This window comes from Paralichthys olivaceus, chromosome 9 (genome assembly GCF_024713975.1).
Source record: "Paralichthys olivaceus isolate ysfri-2021 chromosome 9, ASM2471397v2, whole genome shotgun sequence".
Lineage (NCBI taxonomy): Eukaryota > Metazoa > Chordata > Actinopteri > Pleuronectiformes > Paralichthyidae > Paralichthys > Paralichthys olivaceus.
This window is the reverse complement of record NC_091101.1, coordinates 10,317,330-10,336,770: the sequence shown is the minus strand read 5'-3', so window position 1 is coordinate 10,336,770 and position 19,441 is coordinate 10,317,330. Positions and strand designations below refer to the sequence as shown.

Sequence of the window (19,441 nt, the reverse complement as noted above, 5' to 3'; positions counted from 1 at the left end):
TGATTGTGGGGCTCTCCTGAGGCTGGGGGATAAAACCATATCAATAATTATGTCAATATAATTTTCATCAATGTGAACCTAGCAATAGTCTCATATACAGTATGTATCGATATAATGCTAATGCATTGTGCAAGCACAGTAGGGAGGTGTGATTGATTGTCCTCAGACTAAAATGATTTGCTGTTTATCAAGTGTCATTGTCAAGTTTAAAATCACAACTTTCAACTCAACAGAAATACTAGTTATCTCGGCTGATAGAAACATTATCTTGATATAATTTTGGGCCATATTGTCCAGCCCTACATTCTAGTCTGATCATATCTGTTACCTGTATATTCATGCACTCAGTAAACTTGTTTAAGAGTTAACATTCCCTGCAGTTGCTCAGGAGGCCCTCTGATTTATTAATATATAATCTATAATTACACATATTTATCGATGGCCTGTCTTTATTACGGCAACGTCATTTCATAGTTGAGCGCAGTGGTTTCACTTTTGCTGCTTGAAGCTCTTTTGAAGGAGGCTAATGACACAGCACAACAAATAACACACACCATTAACGAATTTCAATCAACTGTTTAATGTTGTAGATAAAGAATCTCGATGTGTAAATCAAATCAAAATGGGAATGATGCAAAATTTATTTTCTCTCAAAGGATTCTCAATCTTTTTTGTACATTTGCATATACTAGTGTTTCAGTAACAATCCCATTTTAAAGAAGATCAAAATGATTTGACGTAAAAAAAAAAAAAAAAACGCATAAAACAATCTACTGAAATAGTTTAATAAAACAACAAACAGATTTTGGTCATTTAAATGCTTCAGACTCCAATGCAAGGCTACTATGTGTTAGTGTGCTCAGCTTGTCGAGCCCTTGGAGAGCAGGGAAGCACAACTTCTATCCTCCTGGGGCACCAGAATCCACCGCCTGCTCCTCTGGCTGGTGAATTATTTAGCTCGTCGTTGACATACCAAATATGTCAGGCAGCCGAGAGTTACTTATCATCAATCGCTCATTACAAGGGTCAGGAGGCAACTGCCGGCAGGCACTTGAATCTCACGGATCACGTAGCTGCTGTACAGCTGAACAGGATTCTTCATTGTCTGTTACACAACACATCCTCTTTCAACCACAATTAACTTACTGCGTCTCGCTCTCTTTCCTCTCACAGTTTTCTGTACCTGATGAGTCGCTATACATATAGACTTGGACTAATGACAATGTTTTCAAGATTGCTGTGTTTAATGTGTAACATTAATTAAGATGGAAGGTGAGAAGGCAGCATTATCCGAGATGCACCGTTGGAACATTTAAATAGACAGAGAGATTTGTGATACCATCTTAATAACAGTCTGCATCAACACTGGAGGTGCCACTTTCATAGAGAACTGAAGTAATCACTGGCCCTAACAATGCAGATGTGCATGGGATAGAACAATTGAAACGCTCACACAGCTGCTCCTGATATCTGTACAGATGTTTTCTACTATCTTTATAGTGTGGTCTTTCAGTTTGAAAGCTAGACTTGTTGATCTCACGTTCAGATTTTGGAATGCTTCCACTCAAAACCCTGCACTTGCACTCAAATAGCCCCTGCTTGTGCTCCGATTGTGCGCTTGTACCCTAAAATTCCCGATATTCCAGCTTCATCGTTTCTCCTACCACCCGAAGCTGCTTCTATGAAACCTCTGCTCTCAGATTCTCCTCTGCTTTTAGATTTTTTCTTCCAGCAAGTGCAACAATTCTATCAAAATTCTCCAACCAATAAATTGCCGGGTGTATTGTTGACAAATAAAGTGGTTCCGCCCCTCGTTGTGGTGGTGTTAGCTGTACTGTGCATGAATATAACAAAGTTGTATCAAAGTAAGTAACCACCCGTGGAAGCTGGAACGCAGAAAGTCTGTCCCAGCAACAAATCATCTGAGAGCAGGTGCACAATTTAAGCACAAGCTGAGCAAATCTAAGCACACAGGGACGATTTGAGGTCAAAGCATGGTTTTGACTGAAAAGATCACGATATCTGAATGTGAAATCTGTAAGTGCTCTCAAACCTCAAGACCATGCTCTTCAATTAAGATAAGGAAAAAAACTCATCTACAGACAACGACTTGAGGTGTAAGTACAAACACATTTGTACATCGAACAGAATCTCGGTTCTGGTCGCCCTCCTCAACACTGAACACTCACATTGTCTCCTCCAAAGAGTGGAACTGAAGAGAAAAGGCAAAGGTCTCTCAGGCACTCTGTGCTGTAATAATGAACCTGCACACCCCCCTGTATGAGGCTCTTTCTACCTACTGATTATCTCATTTGGATGCAAACTGATTATAATATTTCTCTTAGGTAAAATATATAGATATATATTTATATATACCAAAATGAAAGGCCACAAAATGATGGGCTGTTCAAGGACAAACTCCTACATATTAATCAACAGCTTTCACTCCAAACACTCATGACGTTACTGCAGCGCTGCCGACAGATCACTGTTACATAAAGGTGTATAACAGCCACATCCAGACTGTGTGGATACTTATGTACAAAGAGAAGGTGTCAATGTGTTTTGTTATAGGTCTTAAATCAGATCACGTTTGGTCTGTAGGATACAACCCTTCACATTGTCACTGCTTCTTCTATTAGGAACTTCATAACTTATTTGTAAGGGCTCCGGACTTCTATTTACAGGTCAAAGGAAGAACGAGGACAAAAAAGAGGTAACTTGACAATCTGAAACTGTACTACATTAGAAAGTTAAAATGGCGGATCATGTTATCCAAAGTCATCATTCAATGAAGTAAAAAAATTACGCAGCTATGGATATAGGTTGTTTTTTTTGTTTTTGCTATTCTGGTGATTTCACTTGATTGAGGTTATAAAGCAAATACCTCTGACATTCTCACGCTGGCACACACGTTCTTCTTCTCACCGATTCATCACTAACTCAAGGCACACTATCAGTGCGTGTGTTTGACCACCAGCCCAAACCTGGCACATCATTGGTTCAAACAGCACACACACACACGCAAGCACACACACACTTAGATCTTTATCACTATGCGGCATTTCTTTCAAAAGTAGGAGATTGCAGGGTATTGGTATTATAATAATTGACATTTTTCAAGTACTCTTTGTTTGCAGCTCATAACAATCCTTCACCAATGGACGGAGAGAGACAGAGAGGGAGAGATAGAAAGAAAGAAACCCACACCGCTCCTCCTGGCAATCTTTGCTCTCCAGCTCCATCACTTTCCAAAGTTGCCGAAGTCAGCGAAGGCATCATGTTTGGGCTGTTGGACCATTGCAGGATTCATTCCCATCCCCATGGCACCGGGCATCCCCATAGTCATACCTCCCTGTGGCATCCCCATGTTCATGCCCATACCCATCATGCTCTGGTTGGGGGTCATAGCCATTCCCATCCCCATGCCCATGCCCATGCCCATTCCAGCACCAGGGTGCATCATGGGATTTACGGGTGGTCTGACTGCTGCAGGTCCAAGACTCATGTTAGAAACTGCTTGAGAGAGTATGTTGCCCTGGTTACCTGGAAACGACAGAGATAATTCAATTAATTAAAGAGCCAAAGAGAAAGAAAGCTTTGATGAAGCGGGAAAAGCCTGGTTAAGGCACTGTCCACACTAATACACATATTTAGTGAGACAAACTTTTCCCTCTGCGTTTCAGCCTCTTATCCACACGGAAACAAAGTTTTTAGTCGCTAAAACCGATTTTTACAAATGCCTTCCAAACTGAAGATTTTCAAAAACTGGTATCTGTGTAAAACTTAGCATTTCGGTAACAATGACAGCACAGTTTACTTCACACATGCCCACTGTTGCTTTTTGTAATGTAATTATCTTTGTTGGTTAGCACTGCTAGGTCTATTTACAAATGTACAGCTTAGGTTCGCCTTGACTGCACCACATCAGACTTTATTGTCATCTACTGGCCAGGCTTACTTCTTTGAGCTTTTGTAGTTGTTGTGTTCTTGTCGGACAGAGATAGTGTTTGTCACAGCATGCTGTGGTCTAAGATCTACTATGCTGCGCAGCACAGGCACTATTGAAAATAATGTGTTTCAGAGTGCAGCCGTGGTGTCGTCACATCCTCACACTGTCACTATTCCTCTCACCTTGTTGGAGAGTGTTGAGACTGGGTTGGCTCGGCTTGGAGGGCTGCATGCCTGGACCCAAGAAGTCCAGGCTTATGTTAACAGTGTGGTCCGACCAGGTGGAAGGGAGGGACGCTTTGGCTCCAGCACCATGAGAGGCCATTCCCTGCTGCACAGGCTGGAAGGGCTGGAGAGGCTGCAGATGTAGTGAACCTCCCATGTTCTGGAGGGGCTGATGAAGACAAAGAGGCACACAAGCAAAAATTCAGTGTGAGGGAGACTAGTAATAGAAATATACAGCGATAAGATACAGAAAAGCTCCAACACTGAAATACATGATGAAGTGATATAGTTTCTATCATAATTCAAGGCCTTAAACCTTAAGCCTGACCCACTTAAACCTGATAGTGTAAGAAGAGTCTGCTGCTGTCTCGTTGTGAACTCATTAAAAACATATCATACCAAGTCATGGGGGGTAAAAGGGATTGGTGTGTGTGTCTTCTTAGTGATTCAAAGAATGAGTTTTTTGTTTTAAGTAGGTCGACAACCTCTTAACATCGACATATGCAGGCTTTTGTTGGGGTTTTATTGTTTTTTTGTAACTCAAACCTCATTTTTCTCATTCTGTGTGTCAGTAACAGGAGGAGTGGGTGGTTAGTGGGTGGTCTCTAGGGGAAGGGAGCATCTGGTGAGGCTGCATGTTAACCCTCCACCATCATGCTTGTCCTCCATCTTTCAATCACGCGAGTTATGCATGTCTCTGTCACACGCAGACTGACTGATGTGGTCAACGAGCAGTGAGTACATGTGTGGAAAATGAAAGCTTTGGTGCTGGAGTCACAGGTTGGTTGTGATTTCTCACATCTGTTTGTCTCTGCACTCCAGAATATTACTAAAAGCACTCATAGTGAAATTATAGGGAAATTACTGACTAAAATGAGAAATGAACCCTGTGGTTGTACAAATACAATTTCAATTGGCTAAATATTAAACTGTGCTCATACACAAATATCTAACAAATAATGGCTGCTCAATCCATATCATTGTCTTTTGTTGACAGCAAACCATCAACCACATTGGCCCTTTTCACCAAAGGTTCTCGAATCTCACCTTCTCACCTTCTTCAATGTCTTCTACTTGTATGACACCTCTTATTTATCCTGAATTATTTTAATTCTCTTTGGGGTTTTTTCAGTATTGCGTCTGTTGTGTGTTAGAAACGTTATCAACACACACGCCCACTTGAGGGGAATTCTTTGGATATTCCCCTGCCTTATTCTCACATGTGATCACTCAGACATTTTAGTAGGGGACTGGCAGGAGAAACCCTATTCTTACATACAGCCCCTCAAGATCATTTCAGGAGATTGTCTGGAGTTCAGTACATGTTTGAAAGCAGCTTCTGTGTGTCATTCTTTCTCACCCACTCGCACACACAAGCGCCCATGCACGCACGCGTGCACACACACAGATCATTTCTGCCCCCTTTGTGTGTGTTGTAATGATAAATAAAACCTTGAATTATTAAAAACAGAATGTGCGTATGAGTGTAATCATGCATACCTGTGATGTGGGCTGGGGCAGGATTGTGCTGCTCATGCTCTGTGTGCTGCTCATGCTAAAGTTGAGGCTCTGGGAGGAGGTGAGGGTCTGTGTTGGACCTATCAAATCAAATAGATCTGCTGAGGCGGGAGCTGAGACTGGGACGGGTGCAGGACCTGCTGTCATGGTGCCAAAGAGGGAATTTTTGCTGGTGTCGGCAGTCTGAGCGGATACTGGCATCTGACCTCCGGGGAAGGCATTCCACTCTCCAAAGTCTCCATTACTGTTAGAGGCTGGTGTTGCTGCAACAAGATAAAAGACTGTTGTGTCAATATTTGAATTTGTAATTTTCAAAACGTTATGTTTGCACTGTGAGCTGTGTAATCCCGTTCAGCAAATCAATGTCACGCAAGCAAATCTGTAGCTGTCACAGGGATTAAGAATTAACAGATCAGTCTTCAGTGAGGCCAGTTCAGCTTTATTCCGGCCATTCTCCGTGAAAACCAGTACCATATTTAAAATTTTCAATGAACTTGCCCTGCTTGTTGTATCTCTCCCTCACTGGCTCTCTCAGCTTTCTCCACCCCCACCAACTTCTTCCTCTGTTCCTGTCTCCTTGTCATCCATAACAGGAGTTGATGTGTGTCTGTTCTTGTTATGCAGAGCAGGTAGCAGGCTCCATATGGCCAGGGCTCCCTCCCAGCATCCCTGTGAATATTCTAGCAGTATGGCTGCAACAGCACAGCACACACATGCACTCTTAACCAAAAAAAAAACCTTACTTAAAACCTACCAGATCCTGAAGAGAGACCTACGGAAGCAGCAGGTGAGGAGAAGTCAGCAAATCCCGCGATCAGGTCTGCATTGAGAAACAGACGTAAACATGTCAATTTTACACAAGCACGCTCCAGGTGTCATTCTGCCATACTTAGCATTCCTTCGGTGTCACAAGTGTAGGAGGAAGGGAGGGGCAGTGGCAGTGGATAGGTGGAGGAGGCCAAACATCTGTTCGGCGCTCCCACCCTCTCCATTCACCAGGGACTGCTCCAAAAACATCTGGTGCACTTAGTTCCTATACATCAACTCCCTCCCCCTGCTGTCCCCAAATTCTGAAGCTTGCATCAGCAGCTGGGCACTGTCACTGCAAACAGAGTCTCGTCCTGTAGTCATTGTAGAGTTCCCTGGATTTATTGGTATCTACCATGTTTGCTAAGAATATAAAAGGAGAAGAACATAGTTTCCCTTTTGGACAGAGACTTGCTATTTCCCTAATGTTCTAGTCTTCGTGCTAAGCTGTGCTGAACATGTTTTGGACCAATTTTTCAGCTAAAAAACAAAAATTCAACTGATATGATCCCTTTTGACTAACTCCTGGGAAGACGAACAAGTGCATTTTAATGATACGTCAGGGTATTTAACGACATTGTACCTGTGGCAGTGGGCTTGCTCGGTGTTGTGTCTACCATTATTAGCTCTGCTAGGCCGCTACTGGAAGGCTGAGGGGCTGCTGCTGCTGCTGGCTGGGGCTTAAATACACAGTATTAAGGAAAAGATCAGCTCACAACGCAATCATAACTACATGGTTAAAACCTTATATGCTTGTTTGTGTGCTCTTGATACCTGTTCGGTTGTGGTGCTCTGGCTTCCGTCTCCTGTGTAGTGGGCTGCAGCTCCCAAGTCTACTTTCTTGGACGGGCCCCCTCCTCTTTTGCGTGTTGCTGTTGTCTCTGTTGCTTGAACTATCTGTACGCTCTTGGTGGTAACAGTCTCCTCTTCATCTTTGAACTCTTTTCCAGACTGGCCGTTGTGAGATGAGCGACCACACTCCTCTTCATGGTCACTGTAGAGAGAAAAGAGGGTTAGATACGACCAGTTAGGTGAGGGCATGAAAAATATGTTCTCTATCTAAGGAACAAAAACCATCATTAGTTTATCCCTGTTCTGGATGGAGGATCAGTGTATTAATGTCCTGATCAGTCATTTTTTGACCATTTATTTCAATGGCACAGACAAAAATGAAAAATGAGGAAACAAAAAGGATGAGAAAGTCCCCACTCATTGGACTCATCATCATCATGCAACAAATACGTAAAACATATTTTAGATGAATGGTGTTCTTCCCTCTAACAAAGCGCATTGAAACTGTTCTGACAGCTCATATTGTGTTTACAAGGAAAACTGATATAAGAACCTTCAACAGCATAAGAAACTTTTTATTGTTTATCCATTAAAAAACAACCTTTGGTGGTGGCAACTTCTCTTTCTGGAAAATTGTTTGGGCCTTTAAGTTTAATATGGAGTTAAACAAAATATTCTGAAAATATTTGTCCATCTCCTACCTGGATTGATCTGGTGAGTCGTCTCTGTCCTTCTTTCTAAATCTGCTGATGGTGTCATCTATGGTGCTGCCAATTTTGTCGCTAATCTCTTCAAACTTCTCGCTGAAGGGGAACTGCCCTTTACTCCTATCCCAGTCGTCGTCCCACTTTCCTTGGTTCTCGCTCGAGTCGTACCGGTCACCCGCTGGAAAGAAGGAATTCAAGTAGGAGGGGGAAGAGATGGGAGCAAGAGAAAAAGGGAATTTGATTTAATTAAAACACTGATGTTTTCATTAATCATCTATTTATATTACTCACTCAACTGAGGACTTACAGTAACCTCTGTATCCCATACTGTCTGAGGATACCCCAATGTATTTGTCTTTATTCTTCTTTGCTTTTTTCCGTTCTTCCCTCAGCCTCTCATCGTCCTGGACAAACTCCACCAGCTCCTTCACCTTCTGACGCACATTCACACCCTGGTCCTTCCCATTCTCATCTAGGGACCAAGATGTGGACACAGAAAGTCACACGATGAATGAATTAGCAACTTTTTTTTTTTTACTCAACAATGTTATTATGATATGTAATGTACTGAAACAATTCAAATGTGTAATAAACGTCTCTCCACAAGAAAGCTAAATGTTTTTGCTTGTATACGGCATTTTCTACATACACGTTGTTTGGAAGAGTGAAAGCAGCTTTAAAGCAGTGTGTGAGTGTGTGTGTGGTCTAACAGTTTGTGGAATAAGTAGGTTCTTAGCGGCTTCATCCATTCATTAAAGCCCACACTGAAACTATTGTTATTAACCTTGTACAATAATGAGGTGTAGAAAGCCTCATCCAATCAATTTGAAACTAGAATTTCCGCCTTGTTGTTGCAAGCCTCCACCAACCAATTAAGCTGCAGGAAATAAGGTCACAATCTCCTCTTCTGTTCCTGAGTTATGGTGTTGAATAAGTGCCAGAACATTATGATATCACAGTCAAGCTGACCTTTGACCATTTGAAAATGAAATGTCATCACTTCATTATTTTATCCTATAAGACATTTGTGTTAAATGGTTTTGGAATGCTTAATTCTTTTGTGAGGTCACAGTTACCAACTTCTAATCAGTTCATCCATCAGTTTGTACCAAATATTGCACCAAATTAAATACAATTCCTTAAACTATCTCAGAGCTGTCACTCACAGATGTGCAAAACAATATCACGGTGGATTAAGAGATTTGTTTTGCAAGTTTGTGTATGTGCAACATTGTCAACGTGTGAGAAAAGAGATGGCATGAAGAAGGGAGAAGACCAGAACAATACCTTACCAACAAAGTGATAACTTTGTAATGACCTCAGGTCATACAGATGTTCTCTGGCACTGGTGACAACCCTCTCTGATCCATTCCTGATTAGATGGGCCAGCAGCAGCAGAGACTGAGGAAGAGACAAAGTAGTTGTAGCAAAACTTACTTGAGCTTTCATTCCTAAACCTGGATCTTGTTGGGCTCAGTCTGACCTTTTCAAGCTGTAATTTAACCTCTGTGAGTTTATGAGCATGTTTTCAAGCTTTTTTTTTTCCACAGTGCATTTGTTTACAACAGTGAAGATAGAATATGGAAGTATGAAACAGCTACAATAATCAAATAATTATAAATTGTGAAGGGTACCCGCCTATTCATCCCTCCCAAACATCCCCATTTGTCCCACTGAAGCCCACATCTTCAAAAACCATTTTACAAATTAGTGCAATGATACTTCTATCAAGGCTTAATGGAGTGGTATTAGTACAAAAACAAACAGTACAAATCCAAAAATAAATACATGAATGAATAAAGTAAGGTAAAAATAAAGCAAACAAAAAAACAGGAAAAAAAGGGAAGGGGGGGGGGGCCTCACTCTAACACTAGTGGTCTAGAAAGGGGGTCCAAATCTTTTTGAAGTTTCTTAAGGAGGTGTAACTGATTTTCTCAAGTTTCAGAAAGTGCATGGTTTCTCTTATCCATCTGGGAAAGGTAGGAGGTGCTTGTTCCTTCCAGGAGAGAAGAATGAGACTTCTTGCAATCAGGGAGGTGAATGCTATGACTACACCAGCTTTGCCTTTAAGGTCGCGAGTTTCAGGGGTCCACCAGTTTTGCTTTGGTTGAATGTGCTTGCAAAACAACTCTTAGTTGTATCAGGCTGTGCCTCACAAAAGCAGAAGAGTATACTAAGTTAAGCACCAGTATAATATTGACTTTAAATTACAAGCCCAATAGTAATAAATGAAATTGAGTAGGGCCAGGCTGGCAAGTTGTGTGTGAAATAACATAAAAAAAATAACATTGCATGTTTTCTATGTGTCACATGGAGCCGACCATCACAGAAGAAGGAGGAATTGTTTTCATAGTCTTACAATACTCCGTGTTTAGATTTATACATTAAGTGAGTGAGAGAGAGAGAGAGAGAGAGAGAGAGAGATCCTTAAGTAAATACATTCAATGTGACTACACCTGGGGGGTTCCACACAGTCATTATTTTAGGGTGTTGAAAATGTGCCTAACCAGTTGTCTTGGAGAAAGGAGGAAACTTCTCTGGGCGAAAAGAAAACCAGTTTCTGTATGTTTTATTCAGATTTGGAGTTTAGCAGGGAAGAGCATCCTATACCTGAGTTCAGTGTTTCTCAGCTGTATCTTCAACACAAGGTGTATTGGATTGACTTCTTGCTTTTACCCGTTTATTACCAGCCTTTTGCACAGGTTTTGCAAAGGTTAACTAAAGTGAATAAAGCACTTTCAATTCGGATTTAGTCCGAATTTTCAACAGAGCTCTCTCAGTGTACGACCTACTCTGCCATTCGCCAAACCGAAACATAAAACTTTTTTTAATAAGGGCGAAGCGTAAAAGTTTGTTGTTGATATCTGATACTTGCCTGTATGTAACAGACGATTTGAAGTTGACATTAACACATTGATATTTAACTAGTTTTAAACCAAATCCAACTTGCGTCTGCTGCCATATTTTTAGACATAATCAAAACTCTACTTAGCGCTTAAGCTTGAATGCCTCATGTCATAAATAAGCATGTGTGTTTTGTTGGATGTTGTAACAGTACGACACTAAACAACAGTAGTGAGTCACACCTTGTAGATTCTCCTCCAGTTCTTCTTGCTGTCTCTCAACATGCGGGCCCACAGCATGTTCATCACCTCTGGAAACTGCTCATACATGAAAGTGGATCTGATCAAACAAGACAAAGAGGGAAACGTTTTTGTTTCAGTATTTTTGTAATTATCTTTTTATTTTACAGCCTTTGACAAATAACTCCAAATAACTGCAGAGCCCCATGAACTGAACTAAGGATGCATTTCAGGTAATACAGGCTCCTCTAGCGTATTTGTGTATCTCACACAGGCCAAGAATACTTAGGTCAATAAAGGATTAAATAGTGATAAGGATACATGGTGATAACCATGTATATGTCACTTTGCTTCAGGTCATTGTCTTTCTAATTTACTGCTTTGCAACAACAATCTCTGAATTAATGTAGTAACAGAGACAAGCAGAAAACAGTCTGGAAAAACACAGACAACTGACAAAGGTCAGGAAATGTTTCAAAATGGCAACGGTCCTCTTATCATTTTGTCTGCTTCTTTATCTAGTTTTATTGTGTAACCATAATAATTACTAATGACAATGTTACCATGTTAAATGTATGTAACCTATGTTTAGTTTCTGTGAATCTCTCTCTGGTCAGCTACATAATTAATGTTTAACTGTCACTAACAACAGAAGAATACAAAGTTCTAATCTCTGCCTGAATACAGATAATAAATCCAGTGCTTATGTTGTAACATGTGAGGCTTATTTTTATCCATGCCAGCGGTACGGTAGTGTGTGGCAAGCAAAACAATTACAACCTTCAAAACAGGGACTTTTGTGGTCAGGGCCCCTGAACCAACACTTAAAATAGGCTCATATAGTTTAGACGTAGGTTGCCTTCCAGAGCGCCAGAAAATGTTCCTGGAAAAGTTGCTGCAGTCGTAAAGGGCTTTAATATAACCTTTCGGAGGTTTTATTTTATTTGCTATTGACCTTGGTTATTTTTAGCATGACATGTTGTGTAAGACACTGTGTTTTCCTTACCTTGAGATTTCATTCATCAGCTGTCCTGATGGTCCCCAGGGGTCGTCATTGGTGGCCTCTCTGACTTTAGATTCTACCTCTGAGTAGTTCATCACCACATTGGTTCTGTACAGTGGAATAAAAAACAACATAATGTTGGAGATTTCAGTTCAAAGTAAGTGTCCTTCAGTGAGATCTGCAGTATGGGTGATAATAGGTAACAAGTTCTTTCATCAAGCAATGGCCATTTCCATGACCAGAGAGAGGAAACTATCACTACCAAATATAGCTATCTAACAATCTCAGGTTTGACAAAGAGTTTGTTTTCCAAAACACTAAGCGTCCATATTTCAGGAAGGTTTATGGAGAAAAAAAAATACACTGCTATGTATACACCATGCGATTTACAAGGCTGGTTTTGCAGCCTGTGAGTGTGAACAATAATAATGAAACAACAAACTATGACAAAACAACTGATGTATGTCCTCACATATGTTTTTATAACTAGCACCTAAACTAACCAAACAAAACTATTGTTCTTTTAATCATTAATTTCACTTGAATTTATAGATACAATTTTGAATTTTATTTTGACAATTTAATTCATGTGTCATGTATCATACCAATGACTTGATAATCTAGCCCATTCTTTATATAAGTGTCAGGTGTTTGACAGATCAGTGTATTCACTTCACCTCAAACACATTGCCTTAAGAATAATGCCACTTTTCCCTTGGGATTTTTTTTGTTTCTCCCGCTAATAGCCTAAATATGAATTGTTTGTTACAGGAATGCAGAGGTTTTATCTAGAGGCATCTTATCCCAGTTAATCTTGTAAGCCCACATCTTTAGCCAAAACATGGCAAGGAAAAATATGTGAAAGCTGCAATTCCTCATCCTTCCTTGACTACTGCCACATCAGCAATAAAATGTACAGGGCCTGGAGGAGCCGCATTGATTTGATGGTAGCGTTAAGAGAGGTACACCCTCTTTGTGGTTATGGGGAATGGGCTGTACTACTACAGCAAGCTGCAGGGTATATCTAACACTCTGACAACACTCTAGTTTTGTCAAATTTGCAAGTCGAATCAAAGGTTAGAGTCACTCTATGTCTCTTCTGATGAGTGTGTTCTTCATATCACACTCAGTTCAGACCTGGATCAGCATTTTTTTAAGTCAGGTTTCATTTATATTCATATAGCATTGATGAGTTGGATTACTTTGTGTGTGCTCTGTTATTATCTGTGTATAACCCCTGGCAATGTAAGGGGTACTACACAATGTTTGCATGACTGACAAACCAGAGGATATGATGTAGTGATGCAAAAGATTAACTCTTCTCAGTAGTAGCTCCTGTCCTAGTTATCAGCCAGATAAAACGGAAGCTGTGAGACACTCTCACAGCGACACACTATCACACAGATTTCCGTTAAGATACGGCAACGTTCTGTCAAATCATTTCCCTTTAGAGTTCAGCTGCTAAACCCAAGAGTATTTTATTCTTCACTTGTAGAGTGTAACTTGGCATCTTAAAAGACACTACTAAATGAAATCTATTATTATTATACATTTTATTTTCATTTATTGTAAGGCCTATTTAACACAGGATATCACGTAAACTTGCATCACCCTACCTAAACAAAAGCCTGTGCTTAATCATACAACAGTAAGTACAAATGACTCACTCACTGTCGTGACATGTAGTGAAAAGTATTCAAATATGTGTCAACACAAATAAAGTGGTCATTTCTTACGTCTTAAAACGCCATGCACTTTCATCACAGGCAATTTCAAAGACACCCTGAGGAAAACAAACATGCAGACTCCCTTCCCTTTAATTGTTGAAATTCACACCATTTCTTTATCTTTCTAGGTCTGCCCCCCCCTCTCTGGGTCTCCTATGTCCCCAGATGTCACACTCCAGGGAGACAAGTGTTTTTTCAGCAGGAATGCAGTCTTGAACCAGCTTAAGAACACGCTATTGTTAGGGATGGAATAATTAGCCATTGAACCTTAGAAGGGAGTAGAAATTGTACAAAAGCCATACCACAGCTTTACAGTACAGGACATCATGCTCACGTTTAGTCAGCAGCTAAAATGTAACTAGGGTGTAGAGCAGAACAATGGACACACAGGCCCAGAGGTGTTGCATAAGTCCAGTGCTGGCTGGTAAATAATTTCAGGTACTATATTACTGCAGCCGACCTGCACTGCCCTCAGAGACTATGCAAACACTAATCATAAGTGTACAAGTACCAATGACTCACAGTGTAAATGTGATATTATTTAGGACTTTGTTCATGTTTTACCCCATAATAAAATCACCATTTAATCAAAACTTGTGTACCTGACATGACAAGTTTAACTGAGAAATTGACCTAAAAGCTTAAATAAAAGTTAATTCTTGCACCAACAAGCAGAGAAATACCCAGGATAATAGGGCTGGGTAATATGGCCAAAAATTATATAAAGATAAAATAATATCATGATGAATGAATTATCATTATAAATGTCATATAATCAATTTCAAACGTTTTAGCTCCTGAGTGAAGGTGGTGGTTTTAAACTCTGATAAACAGCAAAACATTTTACAGATCTCAGGTAGATCAATTCTGTGTTATACCTCCTCACTATGCTCACACAATGCATAGGGAATACCTCATTATATATTGGACTTTGGCTATATTATTATTGATAAAAATCATATTCTGATATTTAATAATATTGTTTTATTTCCCAGTCTTAACTAGTCACTGATAGATAATTCTCTGCTCTGATACAACTGATAGGACTGTTGCCTATATACTGTATATATATGTTGTAGACTGGAAAAAAGTGTTGTTAAAATAAGTCTATATAAAAGAGGCTTTATTTTGTCCTTGTGTGTTTGGGAACAACACCAGCCGTCTTATTCTATTCTTATACTGAGACCTGGTTGCTTCCACTTGACAAACCGGATACAAGATTAACATTATGAACTGAAAAGCTGATAAACAGTAAACCAGCCATGTGGTGCTAAACAACACAACTTACAGTACAGCTACTGTAACTCCGAGTGACACTAAGCTACAAGTGTCATGGCAGGGCAACACATTTAGATTCTCTGGATAAATATAACCAGACAGTGGAGTCAGGCAACAGTTGGACGGAGAACTTTAGCGTCTGAACGTTTTCACTCCCTGGCTGCTCGGTCCCGGAGCTGTCAAACTAGCTTGGCTGGCTAGCCTGGTCGGCTAAAGCTATGTAGCCAGCGGGCTAAGTAATTAGCTTGTTAGCTAAGTGAGTTAGCTTGCACTGTCGGAGAAAACGCACAAACAACGCGCTCGGTGATCGAACAACACTGCAAATGATATCTTACACCAGCCAAACGACCGAGTAAAGTAAGCGGGGCAAGTAAACCGGTACTTATGGCTGAAATAATCAGTATTTGTCAAAGTCCGCTTAGTAGCATTCGGGCTAGCTAACTTGTTGGAGTGACGTGACGTCAAAGTTTTGGGTACGTGTCTCTTTCAAACAGGTAAACTAGTCACACAGACGACACGGGCGGAAATCAACTTCGCTGGGGGATACTCACGCTTTGTCAACCATCTCCCTGACCTTCCACATGTTCAGCATCTTGGCTCCGTGTACAGGGGCTTCGTGCCTGGCCACAAACAACCGTGTTACTCCAGGCGGACCGACACCAGACCTTAAACTCCAGTAAAGTGAACTCTTCGCCACCTCTCGCTCTCTCCAGGCAGGAGGCGCGCACGCACCAGCGGACAAACCGGAAAGGTTACTACTGGAAATGTGCGTCATCACACCTGCGCCGGGCAGCGCTGGAGTTGTAGTTTCGTCGTAGGAAATAAAATAACTACTTTTAATATTTGAGCATTTTAAACAAAAGTTCACTTTGTACGACGAATTATGTGGAACAACAAGGGAGAAAACTATTCGCCAGGAGAATAATGACATTAAAAACCTTGTTTTCTCCAGCAGTGGTAATGGGGTTGGACTGAATTGACAAATTTACATTTCAGTAATAAAAAGTTAAATATCACGAGATTCGATTGAATAAAAATTGCTAGAAATGTTTAAAAAAAAAGTCCAGTGTGTAAGAATTTGGTGAAAGGGATCTATTGGCAGATATTTAATGTAGAATAATCTTCATGATGTTTTCACTAGTTCGTTTCATCTAAATTGTATGAATTGTAGTTTTCTTTACCCCAGAAAAGGCCCTTTATATTTAAATACTTTATATTTACATCGAGGGGACCCTCTCTACGGAGGCCGCCATGTTTTTTACATTAGTCCAGTCTGGACAAACTAAACACCCTTTGAGTTTTTATGACAATTAAAGGCTTCCACAGGTTATTTTTCATGTTTGGAAGGAGAGGGTGAGGTGAGGGGTGTTCAGCTGCAACATTTCAACACTAGATATTACAAAATTCTACACACTGAACCATTAAGGCGAAGATACAGTCAAAATATGTTTTTCTTTTTGCTCTTGACCAGTTGAAAACGTGGTTCGTGAGCAAAGTGATCCATATCAGTTTTATTTATTGTGCCAAATCACAACATACATGATCTCAAAGTACTTTACATAGTGAAGACTAGACCTTACAAACTTGTAGAGAAACAGTTCCCACAACAAGTAAGCATCGGTGACTGTGGAGAGAAAAAACTCGTTTGACGACGCATGATGAAACAATCAACCCAGTATGACAGATATATTGGTTGGGCCTATTTTGGCTTATTTTAGGTATATTGTTATTGGTGTAAATGTTAGCCAATAAGTTGAAAACTGTATAGAACTGGAAAAACATAACTTAGAGCAGGGGTGCATCCAGATTGTTTTTAAGTGCAGGGCACATGGGGGAACCACAGTTAAATTGGGTGGGAAGGGGGCTGCATGCAGTGAAGACATTTACCTGAAATTAAACACCTCAAGGGGCTGTATATGGGAATCAGTTGCTGTGGAATTTTTGTGCCACCCTCCAAATTAAATGTCAGGAGACTTTCAGAGTGAGCCCATGTGAGAATCCAGAATTCACAGCGAGTGAGTGTACTAGTTTATGACTTTTCTAACATGCATCGAAGACGAGCCATGCAGACGATGCCGGAGAAGATGTCATCTCTGGAAGACAACGTGATTCCAGAGCTTTTGGTGATAAGAGCTGAGCTGGTGTCAATGTGCTGGAAAGAAAAACATGTGATTTCCACAGTGGAATTTATACACCAAGTATATCTGTTCAGGCGCCACCTCTCATCTGAATGTCTTGAACATTTTCCTGTTGTTGTTAACACATGATCTGGACAATCTCCTGCTGCGTTCTTCATATGTGAAAGGCAAACTCTAGAAAATGTCTGGACCCAATTATTTCTGAAGTTCATGTCCAAAAAAACTGCTTTAGACTACAAACTGCACAATTACAGAGTGTATGTGTACTTATTGCACATGTCTGTACTGCTGGAACACAAGAATTTCCCCTCGGGGATGAATAAAGTATGTCTATCTATCTATCTATCTATCTATCTATCTATCTATCTATCTATCTATATCTATGTCTTTTTTAACTTAGATCACTGACAAGATTATGGGTTAAAGAGTCCCACAAAAAAAAACAACTAAATAAAATAATAAATGAATAACAGATAAATAATGAATATATAAAGAAAATATGTGCTTTATGTTCATATAAAAATCTGTTTTTCTTCTCAGATGTTTTCAACTGTTGGGCCATGTTCTTCAGCACAGCCATTTCCCCAACAGAGCGGCCTACACCATAGTCAGCAGGTCACCACCCCATGTGTTTTCCATCCCTCCTCATCTGGCATTCAGGCATGCTACAATGACCCAGTGATGCTGTGTGACAGGCCAGGCAGGGCACTGGCTGTTTGTGTCAATCCAGATCAATCACTCCCTCTTCTGGACAGACAACGTCATCAACGTGCACAAAGGTCACAGGGTGTACTCAAGCCAGGCCTGATGTGTTGAGCAGGGAGGTCAGTGTATAGCAAGCGGAACACCCTTGACTGACTGAGCCTCATCTTAAATATATACACTGTCGTCTTAGGAATAAGATGAACTGGTTGATTTTAAAAAGAGAAGAGTTAAATGACAAGTCACAAGCAATTTTGTCTGCCTTGAAATATGCTTTGGACTCTCCTGTGACTGGGCGTAGATAAAAAAGTATTAAGACACTTTGTCGTATTGATTGATATTCCAGTGGGCAAGATGAGCCCTCGGATGCCCTACATCTGACAGGCTTCTCTATTCTCTAATGATACGTGTAAATATGGCCCACTGCTTACACTCCTATAGGAGAGCCGGAGGAAACAACACAATAGCCAAAATACAACCCATTTGAGAAAAAAACAACAAGAAACAGCACTTAACAGCCCAGAATGCACTGCACCCGAGGGAGCAACCTCAATTACTGTTACACGTCCAAAGAGGAGAACTCTTGGAGAAGTGATTGCTGAGATGGAAATGGCTGTGTATGTGTTTGTGTGTGTGTGTGTGTGAGAGAGAGAGAGAGAGAAAGAGTGTGTGGGTCGGAAGAGGATGGATAGAAAAGCACTCAGTAAAAAGATCTTTCAGAAACACTTTACCTCGGTGACGTTGACGCGAGCTGTTGATTGACGGGCACTTCTCGACAGAAACCAGAGCTATCAACCTATCTGCCACGCATTAAGAATGGCACGGTCCTCGGGGAGGGGCCTAAGTGGTAAATGATGTTGCTCAAGACACTCTCTGTCAACAATGTGTGCGTGTATTTTGTGACTGTGTGATTGCTGAGGATGGCAAAGTATTCAATCAAAGCTTTGATTGAAAACCATGGTGTCCTTAAAGATCAGAAGTCTGTATGCTGATGAATAAGACTCGTGTGTGTGCAGGAGTGAGCTTGTGTGTGCGTGTGTTTTAAATATGGTGAGGAAAAATCTGGGCTGGAAGAAATATATATCTCAAACAATATTTATTCAGTTTAATTGTGCTGTCAACGTGGTCTTTGAAATGTTTTAGAGGCAAAAACATTCTCTTTCAGAAATCATGTAGACCCACATTCTCTTGTTGGATTCAGAGGGAAATGTCAGCCTCTGCTTGATATTTCATATTTTATAACCATGTTCCATTCATCATCATGTTCGTCGGTTGATCATCAATTTGGTCTACCGAGACCAAGTTGTCACTAACAACTTTTGAGTTGCAGGAGATGAAAAAACTAAGCCGGATAAACATGATGAAACTGTAACCCAAGCATCACTAGGGGGCACTCTGACTGTTCTGGTGCTGGAGAGGCTGCTGATTATTTTACACACAGTGAGTGTGTTCACGACTGTGCACATGTGTGTGTGTGTGTGTCAGCCAGTGCGACCACTGGGGGTCGAGG

General features: G+C 40.7%; 1 protein-coding gene across 1 annotated transcript; it reads right to left on the bottom strand.

The window, feature by feature from the left end:
• Positions 1-564: 564 nt before the first annotated feature.
• On the bottom strand, positions 565-15,888 carry clint1a (clathrin interactor 1a). The gene is made up of 12 exons (XM_020080550.2): positions 15,643-15,888; positions 12,090-12,194; positions 11,087-11,183; positions 9,293-9,401; positions 8,308-8,472; positions 7,995-8,178; positions 7,276-7,495; positions 7,085-7,181; positions 6,449-6,514; positions 5,677-5,957; positions 4,135-4,345; positions 565-3,546 (listed from the first exon to the last, which is right to left on the bottom strand). Exons 1-12 carry the CDS (start codon positions 15,864-15,866, stop codon positions 3,245-3,247), a joined length of 2,061 nt encoding a protein of 686 aa, XP_019936109.2. The 5' UTR covers positions 15,867-15,888; the 3' UTR covers positions 565-3,244.
• Positions 15,889-19,441: the final 3,553 nt, after the last annotated feature.

Coding starts and splice junctions, on each gene's coding strand:
- clint1a (XM_020080550.2), bottom strand. CDS start 15,866: ATGACGCACATTTCCAGTAGTAACCTTTCCGGTTTGTCCGCTGGTGCG. Junction 7,496..7,994: donor GACTCACCAGATCAATCCAG/GTAGGAGATGGA, acceptor TTCTCTCTACAG/TGACCATGAAGAGGAGTGTG. Junction 6,515..7,084: donor GAGCAAGCCCACTGCCACAG/GTACAATGTCGT, acceptor TTCTCAATGCAG/ACCTGATCGCGGGATTTGCT.